The 12,939-nt window shown below is 40.9% G+C and overlaps 2 protein-coding genes across 3 annotated transcripts; one reads left to right on the top strand and one right to left on the bottom strand.

Moving 5' to 3' along the window:
* On the top strand, positions 1-3,851 carry LOC121895795 (solute carrier family 25 member 45). The gene is made up of 8 exons (XM_042409246.1): positions 1-87; positions 648-823; positions 1,294-1,350; positions 1,442-1,485; positions 1,567-1,638; positions 1,741-1,929; positions 2,608-2,842; positions 3,079-3,851. Exons 3-8 carry the CDS (start codon positions 1,314-1,316, stop codon positions 3,357-3,359), a joined length of 858 nt encoding a protein of 285 aa, XP_042265180.1. The 5' UTR covers positions 1-87; positions 648-823; positions 1,294-1,313; the 3' UTR covers positions 3,360-3,851.
* Positions 3,852-5,182: 1,331 nt separating this feature from the next.
* On the bottom strand, positions 5,183-12,652 carry LOC121895567 (solute carrier family 35 member E2A-like). 2 transcript variants are annotated; one of them, XM_042408854.1, is made up of 9 exons: positions 12,330-12,652; positions 11,491-11,948; positions 10,602-10,737; positions 10,258-10,385; positions 9,824-9,944; positions 9,697-9,750; positions 9,523-9,595; positions 9,170-9,315; positions 5,183-7,554 (listed from the first exon to the last, which is right to left on the bottom strand). In XM_042408854.1, the coding sequence occupies exons 2-9, from the start codon at positions 11,768-11,770 to the stop codon at positions 7,326-7,328; spliced, it is 1,167 nt and encodes a 388-aa protein (XP_042264788.1). In that variant the 5' UTR covers positions 11,771-11,948; positions 12,330-12,652; the 3' UTR covers positions 5,183-7,325. The 2 variants fall into 2 exon arrangements, with proteins under 2 accessions (XP_042264788.1, XP_042264789.1); XM_042408855.1 differs by having other exon boundaries at positions 12,311-12,652.
* Positions 12,653-12,939: the final 287 nt, after the last annotated feature.

A 12,939-nucleotide genomic window follows, 5' to 3' on the forward strand; every position in this document is an offset into this window, starting at 1 on the left:
AGAAGTGTGATTGGTTAGTATGAGGGTAAGAATATCAGGGTCAGCCAATCAGAGGCAGAGTAGAGTGGGCACAAAGGCGAAGGCAAGGTAAGGCAAAGTACGATTTAAAAACGATATAACCGTCTCTGTCAGGTTTATCAATCATGATAAATGATCTGAAGTCTGTAGTTTTTTTTTAACGTTTAGAGTCATCAATGCGTTATCAAACTCAGTAGCAGCATTTCGTTGATACAATTGGTCTGAAATTTACAAGGTTTTCTTGATATCTCTCAATATTTCTTAGGGCGAACTTTTCGTTGTTCATGTGTTTTTGATGCACTCAAATAAAGTATTTGCTGGTAAAAACCATTTGATTCATAAATCTCCAGAAATAAAGTTACAGTTTGGTGGTGGTGTCTTAGTTACCTGCCAAGATATGTATCCCCTCCTTTCTCTGACCAGGTGAGTCTTACATGAATGAAATTCACACTGTAGAGTCAAACGCTAAATTTCAGACCAATCCTATCAGAAATGCTACTACTGAGTCTAATGAAACACTGATGACTCTAAACGTTCAAAAACTATAGACTTAATATCATTTCATGACAAAGGAGATTATATCGTTTTTAAACAGTACTTTGCCTTAAAAATCATTACAACGTCTGCAGTTTTTCACTTTTGCTGTGCGCGCTCCCGCGAGGTGCATGCGCTTGTCGGCGGGCAGACAGAAGTCTGCATAACACCGGTCAGCAGGGATCATCAGTCATGAGCTGAACGGCTGCAAAACGGTGATCAGGACTCGGCTGAAGATGTTCTTCTAACCATGATGTGACTTTGACTAAAGGTAGGTCAGGTTGTCTAATTTAACAGTATTGTTCTTGCACGATTTAATGCAAATGATACATTATTGTTCTCGCACGATTTAATGCAAATGATACACGATTATAATCTGCGTGTGCAACGGGGTTTACACGGAATGTTTTTTGAAGCTGCATTGGACACGCTAAACACAAACGGAGGCAAAGTCAAATGAAGAGTTGTGCAAAATGCTCCGAACTGTATCATGTTAGTTAAATCCTCAACAAAGTAGGCTTGGAAAAAAATACAATACACTAAATGTGTGAAAAAGCCATTCTGTTTTAGTGTAGCAGGATTGTTATCATATTAGAGCTTAATTTGATGTAAACATATAGCTTAGTTAGTTATATATGTGTCCTTGGCTTGTCAGACCACTCAGCTGGTTTTACAGCAGCTGTAAAGCTTCATCTCAGGTTATCTCTGAACAGGTCAAAACCACAATGCTCTTGTTTGCAGGTTTTGAAATCCTATAAGTCATGTCTTTTTGGGAATTCCTAGCTGGGAGCATCTCAGGTAACAACAACAACAACAAAAACAGTTTAATTTGTGACAACAGATCATTGATTTGTATACATGTGGAGGAATAACTTGTTTGTTATTGCAGGTGCTGTGGGTTTGGCTGTTGGACATCCATTGGACACTGTGAAGGTTGCAAGACACACTGAATGCCATTAAAATGACAAAAGGTATAAAACTCACTTTTTCTGACACCTTGTGTTTTATTTGTAGGTGCGTCTGCAGGCTCAGAGTGTGTATAAAGGGATATTTCACTGTGTGGCTAAAACATACGCTCATGAAGGGGTAGGTGTCACATCCTCTTTAATTACACCAGAAGCTTCCCCAGGAAACAGTAAGAACTAATGTGTACTTATTTATCTGTTTATTATTCCTTTATCATATCAGCTCCATGGATTCTTCAAGGGCATGGCGTTCCCGATGCTAACCACAGGCCTCGTCAGCTCCGTTGTGTTTGGCTCTTACAGTAATGCTTTAGATTACCTCACTCAGTCTCAGCGCAGTGACCGCAGCCAAGGCAAACCGGCCTCGGCTGCACACGTCTTCACTGCCGGCTGCTTCTCGGGCCTGGTGCAGGTAAGAACACTTGACGATCACTGGCTGGTTTCATCCGAGGTAGCTTTCAGAGCCGTAGGTGCAGGTATAAAACTGAGCATGTTCCTCACCTACTAAAGGAAAGGTGAAGAGAAGAGGAGCTCCAAGGAGAATTTAGATGTTTAAAAAAAAAGGACTAAAGATGTAAAGTGATGTTGACCTCGAGAGGTCACGATGTTCATTAGACCACACAAAACAAACATTTTAGTTAGAATACTGTGAAGAATCTAAGGTTTGACTTGATCCAGGTGCTGGAGGAAAGGTTCATGAAAATCAAGTAATCTTCATAATCATCATCATCTTAAGAACTTATCAAATTTCATGACAGTCAGTATTCAGAAAGTAATGAAGAACATGTCAGCCAGTGCAGTGAGGCTCATTGGTTTGATTTCAGTATTCCTGTGACAACAATTGAGCTCTATGGCACAGAGGATTATATAGATATTAGATATAATAATATTTGTAAATCGGATCAATTAATTGTTGGTCTTTTTTGTGGTGCTTTTTAATAGTAAGAAACACCATCATTATCCTTTTAGGTGATTTATTTTTAAAAGCTTATTGTCAAAAAAAAATACTGACTACGATTAAAGGTTTAACACTAAAACTAAATCAGGCATAATTTGAGTGAACTGACCCTTTAACATGATCTGCTCTCAGGTTTTTGTTTGTGCACCCATTGACCTGGTGAAGGTGCGTCTGCAGGGTCAAACCACCGCTACCCGATACCGCGGACCTGTTCACTGTGTTGCTGTCATCCTAAAGGAGGAGGGACCCAGGGGCCTCTTCAGAGGAGGGCTGGCCCTCGCACTGAGGGACATCCCCTGCTATGGACTCTACTTTTTGCCTTACGAGCTCACTCGTAAAGCTCTGACCGAGAGTGGCAAGCAGCCAGGTCAGTTGACCGTGACTGTGAACAGGGTAGTTTGTCAAATATGAAGGGTCATTTCTGTCAGGAAGAAAAAGAATGAAATGTTAGGATTGATAAAAACAACTCAACTCTTTAAATCAAAATGAGGAGATAATATGTTGTAAGTTTTGATGTTTCAGATTTCATTTAATCTGCAGTAATTTTGCTGTACATGCATAATTTACAAGATTATATTGATCGCTACACTTTTCTGTCCTCAGGTACATTCGCAATCTTGATGGCAGGTGGTGTTGCGGGCGTGGTCACCTGGGCCTTCGCCACGCCCATGGATGTCATGAAAGCCCGGCTCCAGATGTCAGGGGCCGGGGGCCGGGAGTACAGCGGGGTCCTCCACTGCATGAGAGTGAGCGTCAGAGAGGAAGGAGTGAGGGTCTTTTTCAAAGGCCTCCTACTGAACAGCGTGAGAGCTTTTCCCGTCAATGCTGTCACCTTCCTCGCCTACGAGAGTCTGATGAAGATTTTCTTTCCGCCGGCAAGATGACCTCACTCTTGATGGTGTACAGATACACTCCTTCCCTGCTAAAAGAAAGATCTTCCAGTGATATGTAGATTTAGGTCAGACATTCTCAGGGTTACTAAACGTTATCAGTTGAAGCTGTCTGGTTTAAACACTTTAATGATTAATACTGAGATACTGGTTTTGAACTCTTTTAAATCTGTGGAATAGGTCAGCTCTCATCCAGATAGTGTCAGAAACCTGAACACACTAACTGAACCATTAAATCTACAAAGTTCGGCTCCAGCTGAGTCTCCTGTGACTTGAACAGTATTCTGTGATAGAGGATGTTAAGCTGCTCATGTGTGCTGGGACTCAAATTCATTTTACTTGACTATGTGAATGTAAATGTTTGACAACAGCACTGAATTCTTAATGTTTTTCACTACAGTCTTTTTTCTATTGTTAAAGCATGTTATTCCTATGAACTGGACACAAACAGTGATGGGTTTCCTAATAAACAAACAATACAAAGAATGTAGTTGATTTCATTCTGGTGACTGGTCCAGTGAGTGATTGTAGTGTTTTTTTCCTGCATGCAAAAATTTGTCAAAGATCAGAAAGTCTCTTCATGTTTTGGCTCAACTCATTGTTCATTCAGTCTTTGTGTCAGTCTGCTTCTATTCTGCACACAGGGAGCATATTACATGTGTTTGGTGTTCCTCCTGGCCGAGGGATCCCTCTGCTGTTGCTCTAACTGAGGTAGGTTAGAGACAGCTCATGTTGTTGATGTGAAAGTTTCAAGTGTTCATTCGGTGTCCGTTCCAGGATCCTTGTTGTACACCACTTCAGTTTTCCTCTTCAAACAGGGGTCCTGTCTTCAGGTTGCACCAGCAGAGAAGGGGTTGAATGTTTTGTGTTAAGTATTGACTCTGGGACAAGTTGTCCCTGATGAGTTTGCAGTGTTTGTCTTGGTCTTAAGTCAGGATGAGATTGTCAGCGTCAATTCTTTGTACCCAGTCCCTGACCCTGAGTGACCCTCAAGACACGGTGCACCTTTTTCTCTCTCAACCTTTTTGCTAATAATTGCACTCTGTGTAGGAGGGCTTATATATTATGTTACAGGTGGTGGCAAGTTAAAACCTAGTAAGTGGACCTTGAGTCAAAGCTACTGTAATCAACATTTTTTAAATTGAGAATAGATCAAATCACTAATGTGCGAGGGGTCACTCGTAGTAATGAATCCAGAGAAAACTCTGCAATTCCCCTGAGCTCTAGAGCTTTTTATTGTCTTTCAGCTTAATGTTTTGGTTGTCAGGTTGATTTTAGTTCACTGTCCCTGCTCTCATCAACATTGTTTCTGGCTGCAGTCAGCAGCTCTCTTCAGAGAAAAAGCTCTGATAAACTGTGGACGTGGTACAACCTGCCCTGCACCAAACAGCAGACAAAGCTAACAACGATGGTGAACATAGTGAAGCATTTAGCAGCTAGTTAATGGAGTTAATGGAGACTAAACATTTTGAACATGCATTGGTTTGGTGGACACAAATATGACTCCAAATAAATACTAATATTGCTTCATGTGTGCCTGCTGTGTAAATAAGCTAACTGCTGAACCCAAAAAGAAAAATCATTTATTGCATGTTTTAGAATATTTTGTCAAAATACTATTTTGAGAATTAAGGTAAAAAATATGATCAACCTCAACAGTGAAATTGTAGGATAAACAGCACATATGGCATTAGATAAGTAAGTTATCACCAACACCTTATTACAATCAGGATACTACTGTGAATGTAAACCAACAATGAAACATGAGATCACTGTTAATACTGGCTGACTGCTCTCGCAAATTATGCTACACAATGTGCTGAAAAGAAAATACTTTAATTTTCTGTACAACCACTGAACATCATTACATCCTCATGATTTACATCATTGAATATTTTTACATCTCTGATTTGCACATTATCAAATATAACAGTTCATAACTGCTCTCTGCTAGCTTAACATTTTCCATTAATGAACCTTTAACGATGAAAATACACAGAAAAACAACATTTTTAGCTTGAAGCAGCATTTGAAAGACTTAATATGGAAGATTAGTGTAAAAAGACACATATTTGTAAGACATCAGTTTTCAAATGTCGCCATGTGGTTTTCCTAAGCACTTGACAGAGAAAAAAAAAATCAACAATAACAGAAAATAACCATGTTTTAAACATAAATAAATAAATTATGTTCAAGTCAGACAATCCCTCTAGTTTGGATGCAGAAAAGAAAAAACTGCTTCTTGAGGCACGAAACTGCAGCAAAAGTAAAGCATTACGAAATGCTAACAAACAAAAAAAACGAACCCAACCAATGATTAACATGGATTCGTCCTATCAGATGCCTGATGGACTTTGTCAAGTCATTGCCCTCAGAAAAACGAGAAGAAGCCACACCTTGGTGCACACATGAGAAGAGCAGGAGATGAGAAGCAGCAAGTTTGGAGCAGTATGAGCATAAGATTCAGACGTATGTCAGATTATTGGCACCATGCGGCTGTTTTGGCAAGATGTTAGTGTGGCACTGATGTGTTTCTATGGAAGAAAGACGTATGTGGAAGAAGATTCATATTCACCACAGAAGCTGTAATGACAATAAGGGACTAAACAGGAAGCACCGGAAACATAATTGAACCTGAATTTCAATTTGTGGTCCCAACTCTTATCGTGAATGTGTTCATGAAGAGTCACTGTATGCTCTTTGTTTGAAAGTAGCAACAGGCACAGGATTGCTCACAGAGATGACACCATGTCACAGTGACATCACCAGTGACGTACGTTTGACATTACATCCTACTACTATACATGAACAGAGGGTTTGAACCTATTTTAATTCATGTGCCATGAGGCTAAAGTTTAAAGGGAAGCTACAGTTTATTACAACTTTTATCTTTGTTGCTCTTTTGTTAATCCGTCTTTCCACAGGAAAACTGAGAGTATGCAACACAACTAGAGGTATATGAGAGGTCAAAGTTCAACTGGGAAGTTGGTTTGTGATTTTCTTCCAAAAACTTAAACTAACCCCTGGTGTTTGTTTACAACCAGTTTGATTGTCTGAACAACAAAAACAGAGCCCAAAGTTGTAATAAACCATTTTCCTTTAAGATTATAAATGTGTAATAAACAGCAGGACAATCATTCATTTGGTCTCTAAGCCCCTTTTCCTGTTCGGGGTTGAAGCGTCAGTTTACAAAGACCAAAAAAAGAAGAGAGGTACAGTAAACCCTACATACACCCACAAAAACAGTCCATGGTAGAGGATTAGCATTCCTAGAATGCAGTATGTGGTTTTTCAAATGTTTCACACATTGTTAAAAAGAATGTGTCAAACGGCCAGTTTAAGCTTTGTCTGGACGAGCCTTCAAAAGGCCTCCCATCTCAGACGTTGGTGCCCTATTCACATCTTATATTCAGATGCAGTTAAGATACATTTTACATTGTATGATACAGTGTTGGTTAAACCATCACACATTTTAAATGTTCAGCTTCAATGCTTTACAGATATACATAATAGCATACATTCAGCAGCTTGAAGTACCACAGATGAGATAAACTAGCACACTCTGGAATGCAAATGTAAGACAAAACGCTTACAGAAGTCACTTCCTTCAAAAAGCTGAAGGACACCCTGAGCTTCTCCTTTGTACTGACAGATATTAGATAAAGCAAAAGATCAAGGATGAATCAAGTTGAAGTAGCTAATCAGGTTAGACATACTGTGTATACTGTTCCACAGGACTAGTGACGGCTTGGTCAAACAGACACTGACCTTTACCAAGCCGGTCACCAAAGTTTACTTTCAAACATAAGACATGACGCTAAATGGAAACTGGAACAAAAACAGGAGTGGGTCCTCTATAACTGGATTGTGTACTCACTGAAAAACAAACAAATCACTCAACATCATTTAGAATACCTTGATCCCAATTCAGGCAGCATTTTAATCTTAAGTACTGAGTCCTCAGTGAGACTGAGAGGCTTGGAAGTCCTGGTCCTGCAATAGTGGTTTGTGGTTCTGCTCGGCAGCCATGTCCTGTAAAGTTCGCCTCTGGATCTGTCTGGCTTTGTTGTACAAGAAGACCCCGACAAACACGAGGGCGGTGCCGGTGGCGCTCAGGAGGGTGATCTGGTTACTGAAGACGATGATGCTCAGCCACACCGACAGGGCGTGTTTCACTGTACTGGCAACACTGAAGGAGAGATGAGGTCTGTTACTGTTGGCATTAACCTCAAATATTAAAAAAATTCATGGCCTCGGTAAGATCTGTAATGAAAAACATAGTTAAGCTACAAGGCTCACTCCCATTTTTAACAGGTTACTGAGCTGCTTTCACACAGCAGCACGGCCCACATTAATGGTGCCATCTGAGGTCAGTTTATTAACACACCCAGTTGCTCCTTTATGTGATGCACCTGCTCATTAACTCACAGCTCCTCCAAACAGCCAATTATGTGGCTGCAACTCAATATATACAGCATGCAGTCAGGGTCGAGAGGTTTAGTTACTGTTCTGTACATTAAAACGGGCCAGATGTGTACTCCAACTGACTATAAACACACTGGGACTGCTCTTACCAGATGTGGTGGCCCCAACATCTCACATGGCACATTGTCAATTAGCAAGTTTAGTGGGAATCAGACAGACTAGTTTAAGACCTGTTCCACTGCAATGTGTAGAGGGTTTATGGACATTGGTAGGGAGCACCAACTGCCTCACTGTTTAAAAAGAAGGTGGACGTTTCTGACACACCTTTTTTTTGTTTTCTTTATTTAATTTATCGTCACAATATCAAATGTTTAAGATGTACTTAGTGTTAAAAATACAGTACCAGTCAAAAGTTTGGACACACCATCCCATTGTCTTGAATGAGAGAGTCTTAAGTTTTGGCTGGTAATGTATTTTAAAAGACATGCTGTTGTAATAATCAAACTGTTTCTCACTTATTGAGTAATTCTTTGAAAAACACAGAAAGTTTTTCCATCCATGTTTTTCTTTACTTCATTTTGGGTTTTTTTGGAGCAAATTTTTTGGCTGCTTATTTTTCCAGCATACCTCCCTGCCAGCGTAATGCTACCTTGCACCTCATCTTATGACAAACATTTAACCTGCACGTTCAAGGGGGGGTAATGCAGCAAAAAAGACCATGTCTGGGTACCTCTCCTGTCAACTAAAAGATGAGGCTGCAGTGGGCACATGATCATCACAGCAAATGAATCAGTTTCTCCTGAAACATGCTGATTGTTTGTTATGATTGTCAGAATTTGGCATAGGCAGGATGGATCCATGGTAGTGATTTAATGGCGTGGGTGCTGGTTTCAAGGCACTCATTAGGCTAATATCAGTTGAGCATTATATAAATGCCACAGCATACATAAGCAATGTTGCTGTCCAGGTGCAAGCACAAATCATTTCAAGGTGGCTGCAGACAGCGATGACAGTGATTTTAATTCAGTCCAATAGCCTGGACAAACAGCAGCATGTTGGACCTTTGAGATTTGGAGATTTGGAGCATGAACGCATGGCTGTAAAATCTGCAGATGCAGCATGCAGCTATCTAGTATACATGGACAATTTCCAGCATTTTGTTGAACCTTGTCAAGAAATCTGCTGTACTGGAGGTAAAAGGGAGTGTTGTCAGCACAAGGCAGGTGTACCTAATAAAGTGACCACAGTGTTTACTTAGCCTTCAACATAAATCTTATCAGCTGGTAAAAAGTTTGGTCACAACTAGGGAATGATAACACATTGTTAACAGTGTCTGGACAGATAATAATGTTTGGGGTTTTTTTTGGCCGACTTCCTACCTGAAAGTAACGGGAGAAATCCTTCCCATGAGAGCATAGGCAGTGACACTCTGCAGGTGGAACAGGACGCCATCGAAAAGTAGCAACAGGATAATATCCTGACTGAAGATGAAGCTCCGTCCATTCTTCCCAATCACCGGTACGTCCTGGAAACATACCGGAGAGCGACAACGTACATCATTAACATCACAAACAGTACTTCAACCTGAACCTTCATTAATGAACTATCTACAAATCTTTTTTACTGATTCCTGCTTTTTTCCTTCTGTAAGTTGTGTTTTTAACATCTGATAGAAATTCTTAGTGTAATTAAAGACAACAATAAGTGTAATAATAATAACGTGTTGACTTACCAAGAGGAACACCCAGGCAGGTATGAGCATGATGAGTGCTGCTGCACTGGTGTAAAACTGCAGTTCTGGAGGACTGAAACAATTAAATTAGAATGTGTATAACAAACATTTAATAGCATGTTAGTATGTCATGTTACAGGTACATTGCAAATAGAAGGGTTCACGGCCTTTTACCTGAACTTGTATGTGTCTCCGCTCAACAGTTTTTTAGAGAATACGTTCTGTAAACTGAGATCAGAGATAACAGGTTAAGTACACACGTAACGCTGCAGTGGAATAGCTGTGTTGAGTGCTGCAGTACCAGTCCATGATGTTGGTGGAGAGAGCGGCGGAGAAGCCGAGCATGTTGAAACTGATCTCCGTGGCTGTGCAGAGGGCCAGGCCGGCCATAATGGGGAAGAGGGAGAGATTCACCCACAGCCCTGCAGGAGGGACAGCAAACAGCACGTACAACGAAATAAGACACTTCAACTATAACCGGGTATCACATGACCTGATGTCGCCATGGCTGTTGTACTGGTATGGCCACATTTCAAACATTAATGCCAAGACTCGCAGTGTTGAAGTGAAACAATTCTTTCAGATTAGGAACATGGGTTGAAATAAACAGCTCTCTCATATTTTACTCAGTACAGTTATCAAGTAAACATCAGATTTACATTAAAGGATACGGCTGATGTTGTTCTACATTTTTCTTATTGTCAACAAATCCCATGAAAAGAGTGTGTCGTCTACCTGTGTACTCCCCGAGGATCAGCCTGGACATGATGACAGTGAAGATGGGTGCTGAGCTCTTCACCGTCTCTGCAAATGACACCGCCACATTCTTCAGGCTCACCAAGCCCAAAACCACAGTGGTGAACCTGACCAATAGAGACAAGGATGATGTCAATACTGGATTTAAAGAAAAACAAGAAATCAGGGCTGGGTTTGCAATTTGGTTGCAACACAAAAACTGTCTTAGCTAGTAAATCCCTGAGTAATTACTAGCTGAGCTGTTGATACATGCGTGTATAAAGAAACATATGTGTTTAAGCATTATTACACGTAAGTACGGTAATCCACCAGAGAGAACCCACCTCATGAGTCCAACAAACAGCATGATCATGATGAAGTTGGAGGGATACTCGGTCCTAGACTTGTGCTGGTAAAGGCAGCAGGGCACAAACATCTTTAGGCAGCCGATGATGGTGGTGGAGAGCATCTGAACAGCACCTGTGGACCACATGAAGACACACCTGCAGCATGAATATCAAATCAACTCCTCGAGGTCCTTGAGCTTCTACTTTAACCTAATACTTACTTTTGCCCAATTTTTTCCACAGCTGGACCCATAAAGCTAGAGGCTCTACAAGTGTATCACACAGGCACAGGCAATGGTTTCCATTTATTTCATTGAACTACAAACTAAAAAAAAAAAATCAACTTACAGACTTAAAAATGCTTTGGTTAGGAAATCCATCTTTAATTATTTATCTTTTCCTTCACAGTTACATTATTATCAGGAAGTATAATGTTCAGAAATTGAATTAATGACTATTATGTTGTTGGAAAAGTCAGATCCAGAAGGAAGCATATGTGGTCATTGTGAAAAAGGTGACCTGAACGTGGATGTTTCTTGCATTAAAATGCTTGGCATCTGACAGGCAGTGTCCCTGAATGCACCGGCAGAGTTTTTTCAGAACTGTCTCAGGTCATAACTGCATAACCAGACGTACAAAAAAAGAGAAAGAAAAAATAAAGAGACAGATTTCCTGTCTCAAGAAAATTGCATGTTCCTGCAAGTTACTTTTCATGCCTGCAGGGTAGGAAGTCAATCTAAATACTTGCTTTATAAGTGATATGGACCTTAAAAAGTTTGCTAATCACAAAAACATACAAACCACTAACATATCTTTTTTATACCATGTTTAGTCTATTTAATATTATTATTAGCATTAGCAGAAGTATATTATTCCCTCTCCTTACCCAGCATGCTGGGCTCCCCCTCCAGCAGTGACAGGATGTACTTGTTGAGGAACAGGGTGCAGAAGCTGAAGAAGTACCAGAGGCCCAGGTAGGTCAGGGATCGCCAGTTCCACACCCCGGACTCCGCCTCGATCACCGTGGTCTCTGTGACTGTGATCTTCAGCACCTGCTCCCCTGGCAGGCTCTCGCTGCGGGCCAGCACCACTCGCTCCTGGACGTTGCGGAACGGTGACAGGAAACGCCACAGCGAGTACCTGGCAGTCTGCCTGCCGCCCGTCATCACCCCTGTTGCCTGAGGGGCCCCAGGGGCCCAACAGGAGGGAAATTAAAGGGAGGTGAGGCGTCTTAATGAGAGTTTTGATGGTTAGTCCATCTTCTAATCGGTCAAGTGATTGATCAGTCTTGCAGTTGCTGGGCTGCTGGGAATGCTTCAAGTATTGATGTCCCGCCTGCAGCACCTGGAAAGCAGAAAAATATTATTAAATTATTATATATTGTTTACTACATCGCTGCTGCAAACTATTAACTTTTAATCTTAACTAACATCTGAAACACTTATCATTATCAGAGATTCTCCTGTGAAAGTCATACTGTCCGACTGTGTATGTTAAAGAAAGAAGACTGAGAGATAAACAGGTGAATCAAATCTGAACATGAACCTGCAGGAACTTTCACATAAATCTGTGCTATCTGATGTCTCACGCTGCCCAAATACGCCGAGCTTCTCTCTTAACTGCCAACAACATACATCACCTTTGAACTGAAAGCTTTAAAGTTTATCTTGCAAAGATCACAAAGCAGCCTCAGACTGTAACCTTACCGAGAAGATGGACTCTTACCTCGTAGTGAATCTGGACGTTGCAGTTGGCACCGAGAAACAAACACAGCTGTCCACCGAGACAACAGTGCGCGATATAAAAGGAGGAAGTTGCACGTTGACGTTTAGCTAGCTGCTGTTCGTTTATGAAAACATGGAAGATGAAAAACCAGCCGTGCTGTCAGCCATGATAGCTCACAACGTGCGAGAGAGTCAATAGAAACGACACCCACTGCACACACAGATTTACCTCTCTGTCTGTGTCTGTGCTGTCGGGACGTGGCTGCTAACGCTGTGAAGCTAACCCGCTCCGAGACAGCAACACAGTGACGTCATAACCTTCAAATTAAAATGTTCAGCACCAAACCATTTGGCCATTTTATGGAAAATTCAGCGGGAGTTCAAATGTACTTTTACAGCAATGATCACTTTGACACGCTTTTAAACATGGATTTTTTAATTTTGAGAGAGACTTGATACTAAATTTATTCACCTTTCACCAGAATAAAAAAAATGTACTTTTATTGGCATAATGTTATTAACGTATTTCTGGTAATACTGACGTGAACTTGACACAGCTGCCCCGAAACAAAACAGATGATGCTCAAAAATGATGCCTTCAAGGTCTTCTT

Source organism: Thunnus maccoyii, chromosome 4 (assembly GCF_910596095.1).
Source record: "Thunnus maccoyii chromosome 4, fThuMac1.1, whole genome shotgun sequence".
NCBI lineage: Eukaryota > Metazoa > Chordata > Actinopteri > Scombriformes > Scombridae > Thunnus > Thunnus maccoyii.